The 25,274-nt window shown below is 43.5% G+C and overlaps 1 protein-coding gene across 1 annotated transcript in view; it reads left to right on the top strand.

Moving 5' to 3' along the window:
- Positions 1-25,274, top strand: part of ITSN2 (intersectin 2) — a 166,931-nt gene that overhangs the window by 50,552 nt on the left and 91,105 nt on the right. Inside the window, exons 4-14 of the mRNA XM_060188414.1 lie at positions 7,476-7,568; positions 10,297-10,360; positions 10,982-11,145; positions 12,809-13,015; positions 13,145-13,241; positions 15,362-15,501; positions 16,479-16,542; positions 17,059-17,196; positions 18,029-18,114; positions 19,553-19,815; positions 22,098-22,247. Of these exons, the coding sequence (XP_060044397.1) occupies positions 7,476-7,568; positions 10,297-10,360; positions 10,982-11,145; positions 12,809-13,015; positions 13,145-13,241; positions 15,362-15,501; positions 16,479-16,542; positions 17,059-17,196; positions 18,029-18,114; positions 19,553-19,815; positions 22,098-22,247 (1,466 nt within the window). The remainder of the gene's footprint in view (positions 1-7,475; positions 7,569-10,296; positions 10,361-10,981; positions 11,146-12,808; positions 13,016-13,144; positions 13,242-15,361; positions 15,502-16,478; positions 16,543-17,058; positions 17,197-18,028; positions 18,115-19,552; positions 19,816-22,097; positions 22,248-25,274) is intronic.

Here is a 25,274-nt window from a genome sequence, read left to right as displayed (position 1 = left end):
AGCTAGATAAGGAAAAAGATGAGGAGGATTATGCTTTTTCCCAGCAGGCAGGAACAGACAGCTTGAACCCGGGTCCTTTCACATTGTAATGCATGCTCAACCAGGTGTGCCACTTCCCAGCCCCTACTGCAATGTCTTTATTAAAAACTGCCCACTGCTTTTAAAAAAAAACTTTCTTATTGGTAATTAGTAGTGGGTTGCAATAGTGTAAGATTACAGGGCACAATTCCATACCACACCTACCATTGTGTCTTTAAAGCTTCAATTCTTTCAGGATTGTGAGTCAGTTCACCCTGTAGAATTTATGCCTTACCATGTGCAAGGCCCTGAGTTCAGACCCTGGCACCACACAGGAGCACCATGGACAGAACAAGGGAATTCTGTGCTTGTGCACGGTGAAGCCATGATGTACTTGCTCTATTGCTGTGCTCTGCTTGCCTCCCCTCCGTTCCCCTCCCTCCCTTCCCTTCCCTTCCTTCCCCTCCCTTCCCCTCCCTTCCCCTCTCTCCCCTCCCCTCTCCCCTCCCCTCCCCTCCTCTTTCCCCTCCCCTTTCCCTTCCTTTCTCCTTTCCATTTCTTTCCCTTTCTCTCTTGCTCCCTCTGTCCCTCTCTCTCTCTTCCTGTCCCTTTCTCTCTATCCCTACCCCACTTCTTCCCCCCCCCCCCCTCAAAAATAAAGAACAGAAATTTGGGCCAGTAGGCTGCTCAGTAATGCCATGCACACACACATATAAGGCCCTGAATCCATGCCCTGGCATCATATACAATAAAAACAAAACCAAAACCCATGACCTTTTGGGCTGCTGTCTTTATTCCCTGTCTCCCAGTGGGGTTCTTGGCTCTTTGTTTTGTTGACCACTTGTTTTTCTGGAGTTGCTTTGTTCCTGTTGAGATACATGCTTTTAACTTAGGCTTAAGTCTTATTTCAAATCAGTAATTTAAACCCCTGCTTTCTTCCTTTTCCTTCCTAGATGCCATTTATATTATACAAAAACAAACATTCACCCCCCCCCCACACACACACACATAAACAACTTTAAGTATATATTTTTCTGGGGTAGTTGTAAGAAGTACAAAAGTCATTCTGCCAGGAACCTTGCAGAGCTTCCTTGCAGAGACCATGAAGCCAGTTGGTTTGGATTCAGCACAGACACAGGAGGGCCCTGTCTGCTGTGTGGATGGACTGATGCTTTCAGAATTACCCTAGAGTCAAGACCGGCTTCACCAAGGTGGAATAAGGGACTGACAGCCTATCAAAAGGTTTGCAGTCTCCACCAAAGCCTTTGGAGTGACTTTCCACAGAACCAACCTCAAGCCTTATGCAGGCCAACAGGGCTCCAAGGAAAGTAGAGGATTTGCTGCAGAAATCAGTTTAGTGAACCATCAAAGGATGGGTCAGGGCTAGCAAGTCTGGAATAGCTGGGGCTGCAGACAAAGCAGGAGCTTACCAGGCTTTCCTGTGGTTATCAACCAGCTGCTCACCAGGGAGGCTGGGGATTGTGCAGACCGCAGGATAGAGAAGGAGCCTCGCCTCAGCACTGCTGGCAGCTGTTAGGGGTCACAGAGCCCTGCAGCTTCTGCAATCTTTCTCCTTTGGAGCAGAAGTCTTTTTTAAAAAAATACTTATTTGTTATTATTTATTCCCTTTTGTTGCCCTTGTTGTTTTGTTGTTGTAGTTATGATTGATGTCATTGTTGGATAGGACAGAGAGAAATGGAGAGAGGAGGGGAAGACAGAGAGGGGGAGAGAAAGACAGACACCTGCAGACCTGCTTCACCACCTGTGAAGCGACTCCCCTGCAGGTGGGGAGCCGGGAGCTTGAACCAGGATCCTTAGGCCGGTCCTTGCACTTTGTGCCATGTGCGCTTAACCAGTTGCACCACTGCCCAACTCCTGGGAGCAGAAGTCATAAGACAGTGGGAGATAAACAACCAAGGTGCATCCTAAGGACAGCCAGAGACATGTTGCTGGGTAAAAGCTAGCAAAAAGAAAGCTCTGTACCACCCAGGGATGGAAAGGAAGCTGGTGTGGGCCCAAGAGCCTACCAAGCAGTGGGTGGAGGCATTGCTCTTACTGCAGGGAAGTCCTTTCCAGGACTAAACACACACACACACACACACACACACACACACACACACACACACACACACACGGAGGAGTTTGGAGAGGCAGGAAATTCACACACTTGGAGCTGAGGTGTCCTGGGGTCCAGAAAACGCCCACCAAGACTGAGTCAGGAGCAACTAGAAGCCAGTGCCCTCTGGAATGGGGTGGCAGACTTGGTGACTAGCTCAGTTCAGGGTGCTTCTGACTGTGTAGAGGAGCCACACGGTGCTTTTTCTTTGGGGAAGGAAGCTCCAGGAGCAACTCTGAAAGAGCAAACGCCACTTGGCCTCTCCCAGCCCCACACCTCCTGGGGCCAAGCGGACTTCCTCCGCAGACGGCTGCTTTGTGCTCTCCATCCACCGCCACAAAGCTGAATGTCCCACTTAACTACCACTGAAACTGCTTCCCAGGGATTTAATGGGTGAGGCGCAGAGGGGATAAGAACATTTCAGATTTAAAACCTTAATCAGATTTAACCTTGGATTCTCTAGGTTCCCTTTTAGCCCAGCTGCCACCCACAGGGTGTCCCAGCACACTTGTCCACAGCTGCTGTAGAAGTAAGAAAGATAACCAAAGTGAAAGACTCTGGGGTGGGTGGGGGGGGAGAATACAGATCCAAGAAGGATGACAGAGGACCTAGTGGGGGTTGTATTGTTATATGGAAAACTGGGAAATATTATGCATGTACAAACTATAGTATTTACTGTTGAATGTAAAATATTAACTCCCTGATAAAGAAATTAAAAAAAAAAAAGAAAGATACACCCCCCCCCATAGCAGGTCAGGGTAGAATCTTGAGTTTTCACATGGTCTTGTGTGTCCCCCATAAGTCACCCACCCTGTCAGTCCTGATCTCTGGGTAGGAAGTAGCTGAGAGGTAGTGATGGTTCCTTTCTGATGATAGCCACATTGTCTTATTTTAATGTGTATGGATCAGAAGGTGGCAATAGAAGTGGAACCGGGCACAGGTACATAGTAAATAAAAGGTCAGGGTCAGAGAAAAGTGATCCAGAAAGCGGAACAAATGGAATGCTAGTTTCAGGGGATATGAAAGCGTGTGTGGGCCATCGTGGGCTGATTGGTAATCTGAAAAGTGTCAGCGGTTCGGTACACCAACAATAGCCTGAGACAGGGAACAAAAATCAGTTGCAATCAGCCTGCGGGAGACAGTGGGAGACCTCGTGCAGTGAGAGCTTGTGTATGTTCCTGCACAAGGGTAGGATGATGTATGTGGACATGTGTGTACACACACCAACACACACACACACACACCATAAGCGTAGTGTGCAGTGGCATCCTCTGCATTGGAACAAAATTCGATTTGTTCAGGAGTTTGATTTCAGTGTTAATCAGAGAATGGGCCTTATTATGGATACCTACATAGAAGACAGACTGGGGGGTCAGGCAGTAGCGCAGCTAGTTAGTGCACGTGGCGCAAAGTGCAAGGACCCACGTTAAGGATTCCGGTTTGAGCCCCCGGGTCCCCACCTGCAGGGGCGTCGCTTCACAAGCGGTGAAGCAGGTCTGCAAGTGTCTTTCTCTTCCCCCCTCTGCCTTGCCCTCCTCTCTCAGTTTCTGTCCTATCGAACGGCAATAACAGCAACAATAAACTGCAAGGGCAACAAAAGGGAAAAAATAGCCTCCAGGAGCAGTGGATTCATAGTGCAGGCACCAATCCCCAGTGATAACCCTGAAGGCAAAACAAAAAAAAAAGACACAGACCATTCAGTTAGCGTTAAAATTGTTTTCAGGAGGGCCGGGCGCTGGCGCATCCCGTCTGAGCACACCCGTCACCACATTGTCATATACAAGGACTCTGGCTGGAGCCCAGGGTCCCCACCTGAAGGGAGACACGAGCAGTGAAGCAGGCTTGCAGCTGTCTGTCTGTCGCTCTCCCTATCTTCTCCTCTTCCCTTTCAGTTTCTGACTGTCCTACCAAATAAAACCAACAGGAAAAATAGCCACTGGGAGCCCTGGATTTGTAGTGCTGACACTAAGCCCCAGAGATAAACCTGGTGGCAGTTGAACAACTTTGTTTCCAGTTTGCAGCTCCAGTGAGTAGACTAGTGACTGAAGCACCATGTTAGTGTGAGACGTGGTGAGAAATAGGTAAAAATTCATTGTAAAGGGTCTTGAAAACCATCCTGTAGAGTCTGACTTCTATTCTGAAAGTGACTCTGTTGCTTGTAATTTTCTAAATGGCAGACCGCACAACTGGACTGTTAACGGCAACTAAGGAATCTGAGGGTTTTTTTTTTTTTTTTTTTTCTTGTTGTTTCTTCTACCAGAGCACTGCTCAGTTCTGGCTTATAGTGGTGCAGGGGACTGAACCTAGGACCTTGAAGCCTCAGACATGAAAGTCTTTTTGCATAACCATTATGCTGTCTCCACCACCCAAGAATCTGAGTTCTGCACGCTGAATGCGACGGCTGTGATTCTGAATAGTCAAGGAAGCCTAGCAGACTCCAGTGTGACTTTCCGCTTCTCTAAGCCGTTACTGAGCCAGACCACATGTTTCTGGGACTCTGCTAGTCTGGTAGCTCTGCTTCAGACAGTGGAGTGGCAATAAAGGCTGCCCCCAAAGGCAAAGCTGCATGTGAAGCCAAGAGGCTGTTGGGACCAATCTGTCTGTGTTTTTTTTTTTTTAATTTATATAATTTTTATTTATAGAATGGAAATACTGACAAGACCATAGGATAAGAGGGGTATTATGGTAGCATCTAAAACCTGGTGGCTGAAAGAGTTAAGCTAGAAAGCAGAACAAATTGGTGACTAATCTTGACCTTACAAGCAAGAATATTGCAGATGAAGATTTGGGGTCTCTGTTTTTGGAAAAAGCTAGTAGGTCAATTTTAGGTCTATTCCAAGGGGGCCATGACTTTACTAGTTTTTTCCTGAGCCTGACATATGATATGCAGATGGACCCAAGTTATTGTCTGGGTTGTAAAAAGGATTAGAAAGCTGGATCAGAAAGCTGGATCAGGGAAGAGAGCAGCTCCCAAATATGGGAAAAGTGTATAAATATTGTTGACTATAAACCCTACTGATTTGATCTGGGGCTCATAGTCAGTGCAGGAGCCTGTGTAACCTCTGCATCCCTGTAGGTCTGAGCTCACATTCTGTGGTCATGGCTAGGAGCATACCAGGCCGCACTAATTTCAGGACCCATCTTCCTTGGGTGGAAGGTAGAGTATGTTATTCAGTCTCCCTTCTGAGAGTGGAACGTTTTCTACCATTGTTGATCCACATTGAGGGCAAGCTCCTGTAGGGGCCCACAGAGGGATCCATTATGTTGTTCCTGATGGAGGTGACCAGTGACAGTGGAATGTATCATTTCTACTTGGCAGACAAGGCCTTGAGGTTTCTGCTCACCTAATCGTGCAACTAAAGTGGATCCACACCCAAACAGAACTAAGGCCTCCATGGCCCAAGTACTCAGACCTCAAAGGGACCTGTGGGTAGAAGCTGCTTCCCATGCTAGAGGCTCCATTGGGTAAAATGCCAGTCACAGAGGCTCATGCTGTCTCCACTGAGTGCCCAGTTGCATTGGGGTTTACCAGCTGGCTGGTAAGGACAGTCAGCTTAGCTAGCAGTAAGTAGTGTGCTGTTCGTGACAGTTGTACAATGGTTAGATAATTTGCTGACTAAGTGAAAACTGAGTGAATGTATATTTTGGAATTCTACTATCTTTACCACTTTTCCTGTAAATCTAAAATTACTCCAAGAGGCCAGGGAAATAACTCAGCTGGTAGAGTATGGGACCTGCACGCCTGAGGCTCCTGGTTTGGTCCGTATTAAGCAGAATGTGTAGTAAAGTATAGCTGTCTCTATGTAACTTTCAGAATGAGGTCCACTTCCCCAGGATGGTTTTTTAAAGACCCTTAACAGTTGATGTTACATATTTCTTAGCACTTTCTCACACTCATATGGTGCTTCAGCCACTGGTCTGCTCAGCGCAGAAGCTGTTATTTTCTCTCATCCTATGCTGTCTTTGTGTGATATGCTCTCATCCCACCTGTCCACGTGGCATAATTCAAACCAAGCTGCAGGGCTCTGCCTCAGCCTTGCCTCGTACATTCTCTTATCCTTGCTGTGTCTAACTCAGTGTAAATATATATATATATATATATATATATATATATATATATATATATATATATATATATATATACATATACATACACACACACAAACACGTAGGATTCTTTGCGGATTAACATGATTGTTGATAGCTGTTTTCTTAGAGTTAAGAATCCCTTGAGGGAGTCAGGCTGTAGTGCAGCAGGTTAAGTGCAGGTGGCGCAAAGCGCAAGGACAGGCATATGGATCCCGGTTCGAGCCCCTGACTCCCCACCTGCAGGGGAGTCGCTTCACAGGCGGTGAAGCAGGTCTGCAGGTGTCTATCTTTCTCTCCCCCTCTCTGTCTTCCCCTCCTCTCTCCATTTCTCTCTGTCCTATCCCACAACGACAACAGTAACTACAACAATGAAACAACAAGGGCAACAGAAGGGAATAAATAGTAAAAAAAAAAAAGAAAAGTCTTTTTTAAAAAAAGAGTCCCTTGAGGTTCAGAGTAAAATTTTATTCATCACTTTACTTCCAGTGTTTGGTATACAGTATTTATTTAGTATATGTCAGCTGAGTGACTGAAGTGTCGGGGTTCCTCAGGGGAACGAGCCAGCCCGGCTCCCACTTCTTTGTCTGGCCTGTTGGCCACCAGGAGACAGACAGAGATCAGGGAACCTAGGGCTAGCAGAGGCAGGAGCGAGCTCGCTAAAGGGGTCTTCTAGCACACGTGGCAGTGGACGATACACAAACCTCTTTAGGGTCCCATTGCGGGGAACGGAACATCTTTATTGACACCGTTACAAGTTTATAAAGGGGTAGCTGTGCAGGGGAAGTAGCCAGCTGACCAATGAGGTCAGAATCTCCTTATAAGGGAAAAGAGGCAATGAGAAGGTGTGGATGGTGATGCAGGAACGGGGAAATAGAAATATAAGGAAAGCGAAGCCCACCAGAGGGAGGAGGAGTGGGGTGATGTGGCGAGACCGATAGGAAGGTTGGATTTCCTCCGCGCACTCTGGCCACATCTCGCTCGACCACAAGGCTGGCGTGCCAAGGGGACACTGACAGGCGAGCTTCCGGGAGGTCAGCCATCCATGCTCAAGCACACATCAGACCCACAGCTGAAGGAAAAGCCTTAGACTGCGCTCTGCTGTACACGGTGGGGACAGAATTCTGCCCCTCGTGTCACTCAAGTATGATGTACTGTCCCTTCAAGGACACTCACTCACATTTACTGTTGGCCCTGCGTCTTGAGCACTCTCGTGTGTACATTGTCACTTCTCTGTCTCTCACTTGTGTTTCAGGAGGGCCAAACATGTGGGCCATCACCTCTGAAGAACGGAGTAAGCATGATAAACAGTTTGACAACCTCAAGCCCTCAGGAGGTTACATAACAGGTACTTCATTCGCATCCGTGCTTCCTTCCTGAACTAGACTCCTTTCTTCTGACACCTTAGGATCAGTTTTAGTTTGATGGCCATCCAGATTGTATTATGAAGTAGTAACAACATGCATTTCAATCTGAATTTCAGAGTTAAAAAATAGTGGCTTTCTTCTTAATCCTTCCTGAATTTGTCATTTTGGGTCTGGTATGTGGAAGATGTCCTCGTCTGCTAATTGGCAGCTGTCAGGTTCAGTTTATTTGTCCCATTTGTATTTTAACTATTTCCAGTGACCCAGGAGAATGCACAGTGGCAGAGCACAGGACTTGCAAGTGGAGGGCCTGAGTTTGATCCCTGGCACTACATAGGTCAAAGGATGTTCTAGTTCTGTCTCTTTCTTGTTTATAAATCAGTAATTTAAAAATACAATTTCTAGGAAGCTTTCAGCTTCTTCCTTAAGATAACTGAGACTTCTTCCGGACAGATGTATTAATGCTCTCTTGTTCTGTAGTGCCAGTTACTAGTATAATTTTACAATAATTCAGTAGATTTGTATGACCAATCTGCTTCTTTGATCCTAATCTTGAATTTCTTTTCTGGAGTCTATTTTTCATAGCATAAGCCCTCAGTCTTTGAGAGGCTATACCAGTATTGTTTACCTATGGTACCCCTTGCTTTTTAAAAAAAAAAAAAAAAAAGATCTCCAGAGCCAAGGAAGGACTAATTTAGGTTATGTCTTCCACATTTTTTCCCCTATAAATGAGACTTCTTTCCCCATGCCCAAGCACATGAGTCCTTTACTTATAATAACAGTAACTGCAGCGGCAAATACTTAGCAAAGTCAGACACTGTAGTTCGGATGTGAGCTCTGAAGGGGAGCTCCCCAGACAGTGAAGAAGTGCTCTTTTGTTTTCTTGTTTCATCCTCAAAACTACCCTGTGAGGTAACTACTATCGCCTATATCTTCAGATGGTGAACCTGAGACCTAGACATATTATGTAACTTGCCTAAGGTCACAGGTCTGCAATTCAGTGCTATCCGTATTTCTATAATGATAACTATCTTGCCTGGATTTGATTACTCTACGTACAAATTAACACCTTTGTTGCTGTCTGATGGATACTGGTGGGGGAAGGACGATTCCTGGGTCAGAAACAGAACTTCCTTACTCAGGGGCTGGCTAGCTGCAAGAGCTTTGGCATGTCTCTGTCAGCCAACTCCCTCTCTAGGCCCCACTTCACCTAAGCAATGAAGAAAGGCAAGAAGGGTCACGCACACACAGTTAGTAGTGTTTCGGGAAAGGACTGAACACTGCACTTCAGAGAACACAGTATTTTTTGCAAGAGAACTCGCCCTTTGTCTCAGACACAGACATCTCACCCCTCAAGTTCACAGCAGGGGCCAAGAGATAGCCACTTCATAGAGCACACACCGCCATGCACAAACACTGGATTTGAGCCTCTGACACCACATGGGAACACCGTTCACAGCACCAAGGGCAACTCCGTAAATGGAGAAGTGCTATGGTCACCTCTTTGTCTTTCAGTCTGAACTTGAAAGGAAGAAACAAACATCAGGAGCAGTGGAATCATGTAGGAGTGATGCCCCAGTGACAATTAAAAAAAGACTACTTGCTACAAGCCCAGTCCTGAAAAAAACAGTTCCAGTAGAGAACAGTCAGGGTCTTGCATTCTTTTCATTTGCAAGATTCTGACAGACCCATGGAGAATTTTCTCCCAGCATTCCCAAATGAAAGTTTTTTAATTTAAACTCCTCTAGGTATATAATGTTTCAAACTATAAATCTTAGTCAATAGAAGTGTGATTAAAATAAAAGGCCAGCTATTATGAAAAAATAAGATAATTAAAGGGTCATGAAGCTTCCCCTTTACAGGTAGGGACCAGGGGGTCCTCCTGAATGGTAACATGTGGACTCTACTGTGTGTGTGTTGCTATCTTATTACTGTCTTCTTTTTCTCCTCCTCCTCCTTCTCCCCCTCCCCATCTCCTTCTCCTTCTTCTTCCCCCCACCACGGCACTGTTGAACTCTGGCGATAGATGGTGTTAGGGAATCAAACTCGAGACCTATACCATGCAAGTCCTGTGTATTCCTGCTTCACTGTCTCCCTGATCCAGAAATTCTTATTTTAAAATAGTCAATCTTATTGAAGTTAAGTAAATGACTTTAGATACGTATTTTTGTTTCATTTATTCCTTAATGATTAGAATTAAAACTTACTTTAAAAATATTTTATTTACTATTTTGGACAGAGACAGAGAGAAATTGAGACGGAAGGGCAAGTTAAAGAGGAGGAGAAAGAGACACCTGCAGCCCTGCTTCACCACTTAAAAAGCTTCCCCCTTTCAAGTGGGGTCCAGGGACTTAAACACTCTGCTAGGTGTGCCGCTACCTGGCCCCTGGAATTAAAACTTACATCAGTGATAGTTCTTCTTCTAGCGTTTGCCCTTCTTCCGTAGCCAGTCAACAGCGTCAGGTTGAAAGGTGTCAGGAGCTGCTTGTTGCTGGCTTTGAAAATGACTGGGATCCATGTGGATTCAGTCGGCTAGCAAGGATCGTCAGTTTCCCCAATGAATGGGGACTCACGGGATGCACCACGAGAAGGTCGATCCAATGCATCCCATCAGTGATAGTACCATTGGCCATTACTGTTATTCAGAGGTTTGGAACTAATTCTGTTTACTAACATGCTGTTTGATTGTTGTCTTTATTATTTTGTCTTCAGGTGATCAAGCACGTACCTTTTTCTTACAGTCAGGTCTGCCAGCTCCTATTTTAGCTGAAATATGGTAAAGTATTTTCTTTTTCAGTTGGACTTAAACTCTGATAGTCTGGTTTTGTCTTTAATGCACTGTGAATATAAAATGATTATTTGTTATCACTTAGCAACAAGTATTTATCAGAATTTTATAAAATAGATTCCATTGAGTGAGTGGTTGAAAACAACTGGTATAGGTCAGGTATTTTTCTTTACAATAAATACCATTTTCTTCAAATGCCACCTTTCTTTCCACTTGTAATCTGCCATGTGAGGCAGAGGACTGGGCAAAGCAAGCCTGCAGTAAATGCTTGAGCAGACAATAAATTCAATTTAAAATAATTATGGCTCTTGAATAATAATTATATGCCTTTCTCTGACACTGCTGATAAGATCTCTAAATTCTGTGTAGACTGACAACATTTTATTAGATGCTGTTTTTTCACCTACAGGTTTTAGTGAATAAATTTAAAATATGTATGTTTTATGATTCAACATTGGCATACAGGAGCATATATAGCCTGTAGATTATAAAAGTGTGTGTGGTTCAGTGATGATCTGTGTGTATATACTTTTTTTTTTTTTTTTTTTAGCCTCCTTAAAAGTAATGTTGGCCTTAGACATTAATCTGCCCACCTCCTGGTGCTTTCAGGGCTTTATCAGACCTAAACAAGGACGGGAAGATGGACCAGCAAGAGTTCTCCATAGCTATGAAGCTCATCAAGCTCAAGCTTCAAGGTCAACAGTTGCCAGTGGTTCTCCCTCCCATCATGAAGCAACCTCCTATGTTCTCTCCATTAATTTCTGCTCGTTTTGGTTTGTATTAATTCATTTAATTAGCTCTTCACATGATAGTTGAACTTGGTTTCTGGACGTAATACTTGGGGATTTAAAAAGGATTTGTTAGCATAAAAGGGCTAGCCCAGACTCCAAGTTCATTGTGATGTCTGAGATAAGAAGTTTTAAATTCGTTGTCTTAGCCGGCATGTGCATGTGCCCAGTTTTCCAGGGACGGTTCTGATTCATAAGCATCTCATCCTGTTGGCGTCCCCTTTCACAGTTCCCAGCTGGGCGGTGAGTTATCTTGCTCCCCCAGGTTGCAGCTGACCCTCACTACTGCCCCTTTATTCTTTCTGTCCTTATTTCTTCTACACTCAAGTGAGCAGCAAAAAACTGGGAACAATTTTAAACTCACTTAAAATTGTTTGACTAGGGGTGGGTAATTTAAAGTTATACATGAGAAGGGATTTCTCTAAATGTTAATTAGCCAGCTCCATTTGGAACAAAAAGCTGTAGATGTTGTGCTAACTAGTATACATGCTTATCTGAGATAGCCAGTTCCCCACTAGTTTTGGTTAGTCAGTTTCTTATTATTTATGTGCGTGAAGTACTTATTGAATGGAACTTTCCAGGAACTACCTCTCTCCATTGAAACATATTCCTTTACTGTAGATGTTAGATCTCAAAATAGTAAACTTTCTCACTGTCATAGTGAGCTGTACAGATAAATAGAAGACTATTGTGTTATCACATTTGTATAGTATTGTTAATGTTCTCTAGTTAGTAAATGAATAAAAGTCAATACTCTGTTCCTTTTAAAGAGTTATTCTTAAATATAGATGTGTGTTACGTATAAGAAGAGTGAAGTATGAGACATGCTTTCTTCTTGCAAATAATATTAATGTATGACTGGTCTCCTGAAGTATCTGTTGGAGGGTGGGGAGTTGGAAGGTGTGTGTGTGTGTGTGTGTGTGTGTGTATGATTGGTCAGTAACTCAGCAGATGTACCTATTACCCTTCCCTTACACAGAACCCTCCCTGCACTTGATTAGATAATAATTCTTCTTGAAAACTAGTATTTAATTGAAAAAGACTGCTTAGTCTATCTGTGTTGTGAGAGGTGATTCTTAGCTCCTTTGCAGACATTCCCTTAGTTCAAAGAGGTCAGAAACACACACACACACACACACACACACACACACACACATATATTTAAGAGAGAGAGAGAGGAGAGTTATCAGAGCACTACTCAGTTCTGGCTTATGGTGGTGTAGGGGATTGAACCTGGGACCTTGAAGCCTCAGTCATGAAATAGCCATTTTTGAATAGCCATGATACTATCTCCCCTACCCTCTAGTGAATTTTTTAAGATTGTTCATAGTGTTCCTTTATTTTTTTAATATTTATTTATATATTTTTGGATAGATATAGAGAGAAGTTGAGAGGGAAAGGGCAGAGAGAGAGAGAGAGAGAGAGAGAGAACTGCAGTATTGTTTTACCACTTGTGAAGCTCCCCCCCATATTTGGGGACCAGGGGCTTGAACCTGGACCCTTGAGCACTGTAATGTATGCGCCCAACCAGGTGCACCACCACCCACACCCTTTAAACATAGCGTCTGCTCACTGCATCTTGAACTTGTTTTCTGGCTTGTGGTTTCCTGTTGATTCACTAACACTGGCAAATGTGTTTTGTGTTCAGGAATGGGAAGCATGCCCAACCTGTCCATTCCTCAGCCGTTGCCTCCAGTCACACCAATAGCAACACCCTTGTCCTCTGCGACTTCAGGGACCACCGTTCCCCCCTTAATGATGCCTGCCCCCCTAGTGCCTTCCGTTAGCACATCCTCATTACCAAATGGAACCGCCAGTCTCGCCCAGCCTTTAGCCATTCCTTATTCTTCTTCAAGTAAGTACTTTTTGTCTAAGGACTCAGTAGTCCATTGAAGAAAGAAAGCTGTCAGATTTGTCTCAGTAGACAGACGTTTCCTTCATGCTTCGTGATATTTAATGGGGACTTTTTTTTTTTTCCTTTCAGCATTGCCTCACACGTCATCTTACAGCCTGATGATGGGAGGATTTGGCGGTGCTAGCATACAGAAAGCCCAGTCTCTGATCGATTTAGGATCTAGCAGGTAGGAGTGCTTAAAACTTTCAGTTTTTTATGCTTTTCATAAAGACTATTTGATAATTGACTTAAAAAAAAAAAAAGCTTACAGTACCTCCCAATAAAATAAAATCAAAGTAAAAGCTTCTCCAAGTTCTGCTTTATAGTGGCCAAATATTTATAATTAAGGTAAATTTGCTACTTATATAAATTGCCTTCATTACTTCTGAAAAATATTTCCTGTAAACTAATGTAAAATGTAACTCAATTAATGTATTTCCCCCAAAGTGCTTATTTTCCTTTAAAATGTATGTTTCTCAGGGATGACTGATAGTTTACATAGTGGGGTGTGTACTTGGCTAAGCACAGGGCTCTGGATTCAAGTCTGGCACCACCTGGGAGCTCCGCAGATGGTGGAGTAAACTACAGTATCTTTCTTCTATATCTTTGTCTCTCTCTCTCTCCCCTCCTCCCGCACCCCCCCCCCCAGTAAAATGTAAAATAGACCCAAGGAAGGCTACTGGGCAGTAGTTGCAGTATATGCACTAGGCCCCAGCACTGCATTAAAAAAGGGGGAGGGGCAGGTGGTGCCACACCTGTTTAAGTCACACACTACAGTGCGCAAGGACCCAGGTGCAAGGACCCAGGTTCAAGCCCCTGGTCCCCACCTGCAGGGGGAAAGCTTCATGAGTGGTGAAGCAGGGCTGCAAGTGTCTCTCTTTGTCTCTCTCTTCCTCTGTCTCCTCCTACCGTCTCAATTTCTCTCTGTCTCTATCCAATCATATATTTTTTAAAAAAGGATGTCTGAACTCTGGAGGCGGGAAAGGTGTAGGATTGTACTCCTGTTATCTTATAATTTTATAAATCAATATCAAATCACTAATAAAATATTTTTTAAACTCATATATTTACAAAAAATGTGTGTTTTGTAATATATATTTCATGTATATGCATTTCTCAGAATGTCTGGTAATTGTGCATGCTATTAATTTCTTTGTCAAGCAAAATTCTACTTGCTGACTTTTACACTTCAGAAAGTACAATGGCATTAGTGTGCCTTGTTACCCCCTCATATAAATCACAATAAACTCTTGTTCTTAGCAGTGCGTAGAATATTAGCCCTGACCCACAACCAGGTATCATAGTTTCACATTGACTGATTGTGTGATTCTTTGCTTCCTTAATATCACAGAACCATGATTTTCCCATCTAAGAGACTGGACCAGTAATACCTTTTAAGTTTATCATGAGGCTTAGAAAAAATATCTGTGCATATCCAAACACAGTACAGGTCCTTGTAGGTTCTTGATATATTGAACTCCTGTGCTTTATATGGTATTTCCCAAGAATAAAGATAGCTGGGAGGACTGGCAGGATAGCTCATCTGAATAGCAAGCACATTTGAATCCCGGCCACACTGGACAAAGCTTTGGGTCTGTGGTGTCTTTCTCCTCCTGTCTATCTGAAAAAGTCTGCCTGGTGTGGGGAAAGCCAGAGACAGCCACAACAACAAAAAAATGACAGTTGGGCTGGGGAGATGGATTACAGGTAGAATTCATACCTTGTGCATGTGAGGCTATAGATTGAGTCCCTGGTGCTGCAAACAGTAGAGTGGCAAGTCTGGTTTCTCTCTCTCTTTTGTAAATTTTTATTTATAATTTAAATTTTTATTACCATCAGAGTTATTTGTTTTTACCAGAGCACTGATCAGCTTGGCTTATGGTAGTGCAGGTGATTGAACCTGGGGCTTTAGAGTCTCGGGTATGATAGTCTGTTTGCATAACCATTATGCTGTTTACCCCCATGTTTCTCTCTCTTGCACACACCTTAAATTAAATAAAATAAAATGTATATGAATGCATAACATAATTGTTGCTTAAGTTTTTTAAATATAAAATACAGGGCTGAGGAGATAGCATAATGATTATGCAAAAAGCCTTTCATGCCTGAGGCACCAGAGGTCCCAGGTTCAGTCCCCAGCACCACCATAAGCCAGAACTGAGCAGTGCTCTGGTAAAAAAAAAAAAAATCAAATACAAAAGCAATCACTGACATATTATAGAAGGTATGATTCTTAACATCTTTGCTTTATAAAATTTAAATGTATTTTATTTAGTATCATAGACATTTTAAATATTTATTTTATAGCTCAACTTCCTCAACTGCTTCACTCTCAGGGAACTCGCCCAAGACTGGGACTTCAGAGTGGGCAGTTCCCCAGCCTTCAAGATTAAAATATCGGCAAAAATTTAATAGTCTTGATAAAAGCATGAGCGGGTACCTCTCAGGTAAGTGGTATACAATGCCTAGGAATGTGGGCGCTCAAGTGTTCTCTCTGAGCTTCCACAGAGTTTGTGCTTGGACTCATGCTTTGGAGCTCATCCTAAGTTTGGACATCCCAAAAGCTAACAAAAATATTTGAAAATCCAAATATTGCAAGTTATGTCAGGGTTCAAAGAGGGGTCCAACTTGCTAGCTTCCTTCAAGGTTCTTTTTAAAAAAAATTTTTTTTTATATTTATTTATTCCCTTTTGTTGTCCTTGTTTTACTGTTGTAGTTATTATTGATGTTGTTGTTGTTGTTGGATAGGACAGAGAGAAATGGAGAGAGGAGGGGAAGACGGGGAGAGAAAGAGAGACACCTGCAGACCTGCTTCACCGCCTGTGAAGCGACTCCCCTGCAGGTGGGGAACTAGGGGCTCGAACCGGGATCTTGGGGATGGTCAACTCTAAGTACTTGTAGAAATGGATGTGAACACAACAGGACAATATCTAGAACCAACCCTTGGAAAAAGCCAGCATTACAGTCATTTAGAATGAATGGGAAGCAGAGGCAAAGTAGAGACAGAGGATTGAAGAAGAGACAAAAGAACGATTCCGAGAGGAGAAAGTGAAAATGTGTGAGGGAATCTTGTGATTCAAGTTCTACGGGGAGTGCAGGGACTTCCAAGAACTTCTAGATCTTAGCCTCTGACACTTTGTGCTGATCCTTAGTGCTTCTTCAGTCGCTGTGTATGCATGCTGTTACCTTTAGTTACTGTGAAAGGATACAGGAGACTCTAGATTCTGAATTATTAGAAGAATAATTTGGAGCCAAGGACCGTGTGTGTTTTGAGCATTGCCGAATGCTCAGTGCCTAGCATTTGCTTACAAAGACGCAACTCTAAGGATTGCAGTCTTGCTGTACAGGTGGATCTCTGTAGAATCCCTCGACTTTGAAGAGGCTTAGGAAGTTCTCTCTTAATACTGTTCTCCTCCTCAACCAGGTTTTCAAGCTAGAAATGCCCTTCTTCAGTCTAACCTTTCTCAAACTCAGCTAGCTACTATTTGGTGAGTATGCCCATCATTGTGATTTTTAACTATCCACCCTTTACTAGAAAAAAGAGATCTTTCCGTAAAAGTTTGTGATTCAAAGATACTCTCTAAAAGCAGCTGCACAGAAATCAGTGTGAGTCCTGCTGTTAGTAAAATCGTGCCAGGTGTTATTCTGGAGAGCTTAGTGCTTCAGTGTTTGTGAGTAAAGCCAGTTGGTTTTTATACAGAACTACCTGGGAAGGATTGTGGGAGGTTTTGTTTTTAGTGCAGAGCTAAATGTGGTTTGAGAGGTGAACTAACCGGGAAACAAGACAAGTCACCCTTTTACGAGAAGCATTTCCCTTTCTGCTTTGATGTTCTTCCCTTCACTTTATGATAGGAAAATTAGGGATAAGAAGTTACTCTCTTTTGTATGTTTTATTCTTGTTTTAGACTGTAAAAACATCTTTAAAAAAAAATAAGTGAACTAAATATTGAAACATGTCTTACCCCAGTAAACTTTTCTAAGTTGTGAGATTTCACATTCTCCAGGACTCTGGCTGACATTGACGGTGACGGCCAGCTAAAGGCTGAAGAGTTTATCCTCGCAATGCACCTCACAGATATGGCCAAAGCTGGACAGCCACTGCCTCTGACTTTACCTCCTGAGCTTGTCCCTCCGTCTTTCAGGTGAGGTTTGCCAAAGGCAAACTAAAGGGTGTGATTTTGATCCTTTTTTTTCCCCCCACCAGAGTTTTCTGAGACTTGAGTGCCTACCAAACAACTACACTGCTCCTGGTGGTATTGTCCCCTCCCCTCCCCTCCCCTCCCCTCCCCTCCCCTCCCCTCTTTTTTTTTTTTTTTTAAATAGAGACAGTAAAATAAGTAAAAGGAGAAAGAGAAAGGCGGAGACCTGCAATAATGCTTTGTCCCTGCAGGTGGGTCCCAGGGGTTGAGCCCAGATCTTTGTGCAAGGCAGCACGTGGGCTTGGCCATATGGCCAGCCACAGCAGATATCATTACTGCTTTGGTATTCCGTGAAACGCAGCCCTTGTTGCATGGAAAGCTAAAAGATGAGCATTGCTATTTGATTTTGGTTTTTTAATGAGTTACACCAGGGAGGAGGAATACATTCTCCATGTAGGTGTGTTTTCACCATTTTTGAGAAAAGAAAACTGATCACTGAAAAGATTAAGAATAAATTTACCTAGATGGAAGGGTAAGAGTACAGAACTTTGGTGGTGGATGTGGTGTGGATCTGTACCCTGCAATCTTACAATCTTGTGATCACTACTAATGAAAAATGAAAACAGACAAAAACCTACAAACAACAGTTAGCTGAACCATGATTTGAATACAGACCTCTCTGTCTCTCTATATACTGCTGTATAGTATAACTACAGACTACGTGGCGTTTTAAATACCTTTAATACTATATTCTAATTAAGTTACTCTCATTACCGTAAGTCTGTAGTAGTCTCCCTAGACTACATGATGCTAAATTTGTTATTTGCTTTCCTAGAGGAGGAAAGCAAGTTGATTCCATAAATGGAACTCTGCCTTCGTATCAGAAAATACAAGACGAGGAACCTCAGAAAAAATTACCAGGTAACATTGTCTAAGTTATAAATTTTAGTGCGTTCCCTTAAATCTTACCTTGAAACATAAGCACATATTTAGAATGTCGATAGTCCTAATATTTGATATGCTGTATGAAGAAACTTTGATGGAATGGATTGTAATTCACATCAGTAAAATTAGATAATTAAAGTCAAGAAGAGCATGTGGGAAGAAGACACAGTGTTTCTATTAGACTTCCTGCTTCATGTGTTTCTCCTGCTTTTAAGACAAATCATTAGAGTAAGCTGGTGATTAAATTTTTTTAACTATAAAAAACGTTTAGGTGCCTGGAACTAGAGCACTGGTAGTAGGTGTGTGGTATGGAAATGTAGCAAGATTTGAAACTGAACTTCTGAAACACTGTATCATATTTTTAAAATTTATTTTATTTTTATTATATTTATTAATTGGACAGAGATAGCCAAAAATCAAGAGGGGGACAGAGAGAGAGAGAGAGAGAGAGGGATACCCGCAGTCCTGCTTTACCACTCGCAAAACCTGCAGGTGGGGACCGGGGTCCTTACGCATTGTAATACGTGCGTTTAACCAGGAGCACCACCACCCGGCCCCACAAACATTATATAGTATTATAAATTAATAATAAATCAGTTTTAAGATGTAAACATTGGTTGAAAAGGTCACATGTAGATATTTTGTTTTACTACTTTACTTTTTTTGTTGCCACCAGGGTTATTGCTGGGGCTTGGTGTCTGCACCAAGAATTCATCGTTCCTGGTGTTTCCTTTTTGTAGTTTTAATTATTTCTTTTATTTGATGGGACAGAGAAAAATTGATGAGGGGAAGGCGAGATAGGTTGATTGATCTGCAGGTCTGTCTGTTTCACTGATCATGAACTCCACCCCACTGCAGGTGGGGGCTGGGGGCTGGAACCCAGATCCTTGTGTGTGGCAATTAATGTGTGCTCAATTTGGCACGTCACTGCCGGGCCCTCATACTTTTCTTAAAATTTCAGAAAGTTGGTAACATATATGAGACAAAACAAATCTATACCCACATGCTTTTGGTTGTCCTTGAAGAAAATGCTGAGGGAAAACTTGAAAAGTATATGTATTTTATTATCCTTACCGCTCCAGGATGACTTTTCCAGAGAGGGAGAGAGACCACAGCACAGAGGCTTCCTTCAGTTCAGTGCGGCCAGGCTTGAACCTGGGCCAGTCCACGCGCCTAACACAGCATCGCACCATCCAAGCAAAAGCTATTTTATCGAATTGTTATCGGGAGGAATAGGAAAATTCTTTCTTCTCTTGGGTGAATTCAAACTAGAAATGCATTTTCTAAAGATGAATACGTACCCTTAAAAGAAAGCCAGTGTCTTACTATTTCTGTTGTGAGTTAGCTGTTCCGATGGTCAGAAGACATGGCTGTCGGGCTCCCAGGTGTAAGTGCTCACAATGTACCGATTCAGTTACTTTTGAGGACAAGCGGAAAGCCAACTACGAGCGAGGAAATGTGGAACTGGAGAAGCGGCGCCAAGCCTTGATGGAGCAGCAACAGAGGGAGGCAGAGCGTAAAGCCCAGAAAGAAAAGGAGGAGTGGGAACGAAAACAGAGAGAACTGCAAGAACAAGAGTGGAAGAAGCAACTGGAACTAGAAAAGCGCTTGGAGAAGCAGAGGGAACTGGAAAGGCAACGGGAAGAAGAGAGGAGAAAAGAGATAGAACGAAGAGAGGTTGGTTGTTTTCAGGTTGTTTTATTTCACGAGAAAGTCAGCAACTGACTGGAAGATGGGTCTTTTCGTTGTGCCTTTTCCTTCATGTCCCTCATTCTCATCTCCCCAAATCCGCATCTTCCTTTCCTAGTGGAGGGAAAGAGTCCTTGTTGGAGAGGGTTTTCAGGGCTGGAAATTGGTAGAGCAAGCTTACCTGTAGGTGAGCTCAGTCAGAGCAGGGCTGATTCCAAAACTGACCACCTGGGGGAGGAGCCAAGGTAAGTGAGCCCCACGAGGGAGTCACTCCAGCCAGGTCATTAAACAAAAGTAAGCTCGGGCTCCAGAGTCAGAGACCGAGGAACTGGACAGGCACAGTGAGGAGCCAGCCGGGTGGCGGTGCACCTGGTTACGCACACATATTAACCTTGTGTGAGGACTGGGGTTCAAGCCCCCTGCTCCCCACCTACAGGGGGGATGTTTCACGACTGATGAAGCGGGTCTGCAGATGTCTATCTCCTCCTCCTCTGTCTTCTCCTCCTCCTCTCTCAGTTTCTCTCTGTTCTGTCCTGTAAAGTAGAAAGAAAAAAAAGAGAGTGATGAGATTGAGGGTTGAAGGTCTCTTGATGGGTCAAGAGAGCAGGCTTGTGCAAGTCCTTGGGACAAATGGTGCTGCATGGGGCTCCTGGGAAGGGCAGCTGCACGTTAAAGGGCTGAGAGGGTCAGTGATAATGAAACAGGATAAGTGGTTTTCCCTTCCCCCTATCAGATGTTTTTCATTCATTTAAAGTTATGAATTCATCTTTTTGCTTTTTAAAAGAAAACAAGAGGGTGATCCTATAAAACAGTCAGAAAGTCTGATGTCACTTTTGTAAAACTTTTTAGGTAGGCCTTTTGATTAAACTAGGTTTTTCTTTTTAAGAGTACTGCTCTGTTTTGATTCTTAGAGGTATCAGGAATTGAACCTGGGACCTCTTGAACTCAAGTCCTACACTATATTATAATATTAATACTTCCCCAGCCCCTTAGTTTTTGAATGAAAAAAATGTTAATTTAAAATTTAACTTTAAGGGGCCAGGTGGGGGGTACACACAGTTGAGTGTGCACATTGCCTTATGCAGGGACCCAGGTTCAAGCCCCTGGTCTCCACCTGCAGAGAGAAAGTTTCACCAGCTGTGAAGCAGTCCTATAGATGTCTCTGTGTCTCATCCTTTCTTCTCCCTTTCTCTCTATCTAGTAAATGAATAAATAAATAAATAAATAAATAAATAAATAAATAAATAAATAAATAAAATATTGGGAGTCAGACGGGACGCAGCAGGTTAAGCGCAGGTGGCGCAAAGTGCAAGGACCAGCATAAGGATCCCGGTTCGAGTCCCTGGCTCCCCGTCTGCAGGCGGTGAAGCAGGTCTGCAGGTGTCTGTCTTTCTCTCCCCCTCTCTGTCTTCCCCTCCTCTCTCCATTTCTCTCTGTCCTATCCAACAACAACGATGACAATAATAACAACAACAGTAATAACTATAACAATAAAAACAACAAGGGTTTAAACAAAAGAGAATGAATAAATAAATATTAAAAATAAATAGAGAGTCGGGTGATAGTGCAGCGGGTTAAGCACATGTGACGCAAAGCGCAAGGACCAACTGAGGATCCCGGTTCAAGCCCCCCGATCCCCACCTGCAGGGGAGCCACTTCACAGGTGGTGAAGCAGGTCTGCAGGTGTCTGTCTTTCTCCCCTCCCCCGTTTTCCCCTCTTCTCTCCATTTCTCTCTGCCCTATCCAACAACAATGACGACATCAATAATAATAAAAGAAATTTTAAAAATAATAATAATAAATAAACTATTAAAGTAAATAAATAAAATAAAATTTGACTTTAGGGTGGCCTGAGAATTAACCCCACAGGTAGAGGTTAAGTGTGAAGCCTGAGGTGATTCCTGGCTCAACAGACTGAACAGTCCTCGTATTCTTTCTCTCTGGTAAATTACCTGGAGGTGCAGAGAGCAGCTTAGCCGTGGAGGTCTGGGTTTGTTCACTGGCACCAGAGGAGAACAACAAAGACAAATGGATTAGTCTCCATGCCTGGTGGAGTGGTGCTTTATGGCGTGTGTGTCTCGCAGGAGAGTGAAAAAGCCAGCCGGGAGGGGCTGAGTGGCTGACGCAGTGGACGTGTGAGTGTGAGGCCTCAAAGCCAGTGCCTGCACCCCGTGTGGCGGAGCCGTGCTGGCTCGTCCTCCCTTCCCTCAGTCTTATTAAGAAGTAAACCTTTCAGGAAATAAACTAAGAATTGACTTCATTCTTTTCAGGCTGCGAAACAGGAACTTGAACGACAGCGTCGCCTGGAATGGGAAAGGATTCGACGACAAGAACTTCTAAATCAAAGGACTAGAGAGCAGGAAGAAGTTGTGAGGCTGAATGCTGAAAAGGACCGTCTCCGCCTCGAGTTGGACGCACTGGTATGGCTAACACTGGACTGAAGTTTGTCTGAAGGATGCCAGTTACCTGCTGACAGTGCCACTGTTTCCATGTCTGCCTCGTGTGTACATTGTGGTGTCCTTTTTTTTCCTACCAAGGTGACCACTGGGGCTTGGTGCCTCCATAACTCCACTGTGTTATGCTTGTTGTTTGTTTGTTTATCTTTTGATAGAGGTAGAGAGGGACAGAATGACAGAGAGGAAACAAGTGCAGCATTGTTCCACTGCTTGTGAAGCTTCCACCCTGCAGGTGGGGACCGGGGCTTGAACTTGCATCCTCATACATGGTAACATGTGCGGTCTACTGGGTGAGTCACCACCCAGCCCCTCCACTGGTTTTTGTTTTTTTGGTTTTTTTTTTTTGTTGCCTCCAGGGTTATTGCAGGGGCTCACTGCCTGCACCATGAATCCACTGCTCCTGGAGGCCATTTTCCCCCCTTTTGTTGCCCTTGTTGTTGTAGCCTTGTTGTGGTTATTATTGTTATTGTCGTTTGTTGTTGGATAGGACAGAGAGAAATGGAGAGAGGAGGGGAAGACAGAGAGGGGGAGAGAAAGACAGACACCTGCAGACCTCCTTCACCACCTGGGAAGCGACTCCCCTGCAGGTGGCGAGCCGGGGGCTCGAACCGGGGTCCTTACGCCGGTCCTTGTGCTTTGCGCCACATGCGCTTAACCCGCTGCACTACTACCCGACCCCCTCTCCACTGTGTTTTAATGTGTTAAGCTGTCAACTTTGTTTGTCTGGGTTAGTATAATTATAGTATAGTTTAGTTTATTGACTAAACAAAACGAACAGTGACTCAAAAATTAGAGGATCTCAGTTCTAATGCTAATAAACCACTTTTTCTCAGACAAGACACTTCCCTCCTCTGTCCCTCACTCTGCCTGTCTATAAAATACAGGGTTGTATTAGTTCAGTATCTTTTCAGTTTTTTCACAGGTCTTATAAAGGAAGATGTTTCCAGACGGACATCCAGAAGGTGGGAGTAGGGAACACAGAGCTGCGGCCAGCACTCTCCTCTCCTGGTCCCGCCCACACTTCACTACAGAGCAGCTCTGCACTGAGCTCTTTTACTTTTTTTGGTTGTGTTTTTTTATTATTATTTATTATGTTTTTTTCTTTATTGGGAAGAATTAATGGTTTATAGTCAACAGTAAAATACAGTAGTTTGTACATGTGGAACATTTCTCAGTTTTCCACATAACAATTCAACCCCCTCCAGGTCCTCCTCTGCCATCATGTTCCAGGACCTTTATTGGGGTTTTATCTAGCATTTGCTGTGAAAAAGGATTCTTCTGAACCAGAGAGATTGCTCTCCAGAGATAGAGGGCCCAGGTTCAAGGCCTAGCCTCACAGCTCCTGGGGGGGAGTTCTGATATGTGTTCTCTCTCTCTCTCTCTCTCTCTTTCCCTCTCTCTCTCTCTCAAACAGTGGCTGTATGGCAGTGAGGTAGTATCCCATAAATAAGGAAAAGGATTCTACTGCTTTGGGCTCAGAGAGACAGTATATAGCATACAAAGGACTTTCATGCCTGAGACTGTGAGGCTTGTTTATGGCACCACCATAAGCCAGAACTGCACAGTGCCCAGGGGAGACACACTTCTCAGTAACCCTGTGAGCCTGTCCTGCTAGTATATTAGGGTCCTGTTCACTTATCTCTAGACTTTATTTGGTTGATGACCTGACAGATACTTTGTCAGAAAGGCGACATTTTATGCCTTTCAGTAGATACAGGGTATATATACCACAGTTGTTTACAGTGACCTAAATAAGAAGCTTACATTTCTTAGATGTCCTGATTGAGTTTCTTTCTTTTTTTAATTAATTAATTAATTAATTAATTATTAATGAGAAAGATAGGAGAGAAAGAGCCAGACATCAGTCTGGCACATGTGCTGCTGGGGATTGAACTCAGGACCTCATGCTTGAGAGTCCACTGCTTAATCTACTGCACCACTCCTGACTGAATTTCCATCATCTTGACAATATCTTTTTCCTTAACGACATGCTGGGGAGAGACCATCAGAGTGGTTATTGTCCCTCAAGAACTGGACAAGCAGTAGCAAAGATTCGTGTACACAATGTGAAAATCTCCAGATCCTATACTTAGACTTTCTGAAAGTAGTAACAGAAGCTCTAGGAAGGGCACAGCATATCCCCTTTCGCATGTTTTTCTCAAATAGGAAAGAAACAAAGCTTTTCAGGAGCAAGAGGTACGGAATTATAACTAAAAACTGGGAGATGCAAACACTCATAGATGAACATTACAAACTTACCTACACAACTAAATCTAGAAGAGATGGATGCCTTCCTAGAATCCTACCACCCGCCAAGCCTAACCCAAGAGGAAGTAGAGAGCTTAAACCAACCAACCACTCGTTAGAAACTGAATCAGTCATCAAAAACCTTCCCAAGAATAAAAGCCCTGGCCTCAACGGCTTTACTCAGAGACTTTATAAGACTTTCAAAGAAGAACTAACACTGACTCTCCTCAGCCTCCCAGCAGATTAAAGAGGCAGTCACTCACAAACATGTTCTCCGAGGCCAACATCCTTCTGACCCCCATGCAGGAAAGGACTCTAGCAGAAAAGAAAACCATTGACCTGTATCCCTGGTGAGCACTGATGCAGTGATCCTCGACAAGATCTTGGCAAATCGAATCCAATAGCACATCGAGTGATTGATTCACTAAGACCAAGTGGGATTCATCCCCGGGAAGCAGGGATGGTCAGCATCCACAAGTCAGTCAATGTTATTTATCATATCAGCAGAAAGAAAGATAAAAATCACATGGGCATATCAACTGATGCCCATCCAGTGACACTCTCTCAGGCGTTTATCCCAAGGACACTGAAGCACGGATTCAAAGGGACACATGTGCACAGCCGTATTATTTACTGTTAAAGTTACTGCCTATATCACGAATTCAGAACGAAATTCCGTGTTATGTTGATGTTTCTTACCGAAACACATGCACTCTTGTGCTCTGAGAAGCACGTTTCCTGTTT

The sequence above is a fragment of the Erinaceus europaeus genome, chromosome 3 (genome assembly GCF_950295315.1).
Source record: "Erinaceus europaeus chromosome 3, mEriEur2.1, whole genome shotgun sequence".
Taxonomy (NCBI): domain Eukaryota; kingdom Metazoa; phylum Chordata; class Mammalia; order Eulipotyphla; family Erinaceidae; genus Erinaceus; species Erinaceus europaeus.
The sequence above is the reverse complement of the archived record's forward strand: the minus strand, read 5'-3'. Positions and strand labels throughout refer to the sequence as shown.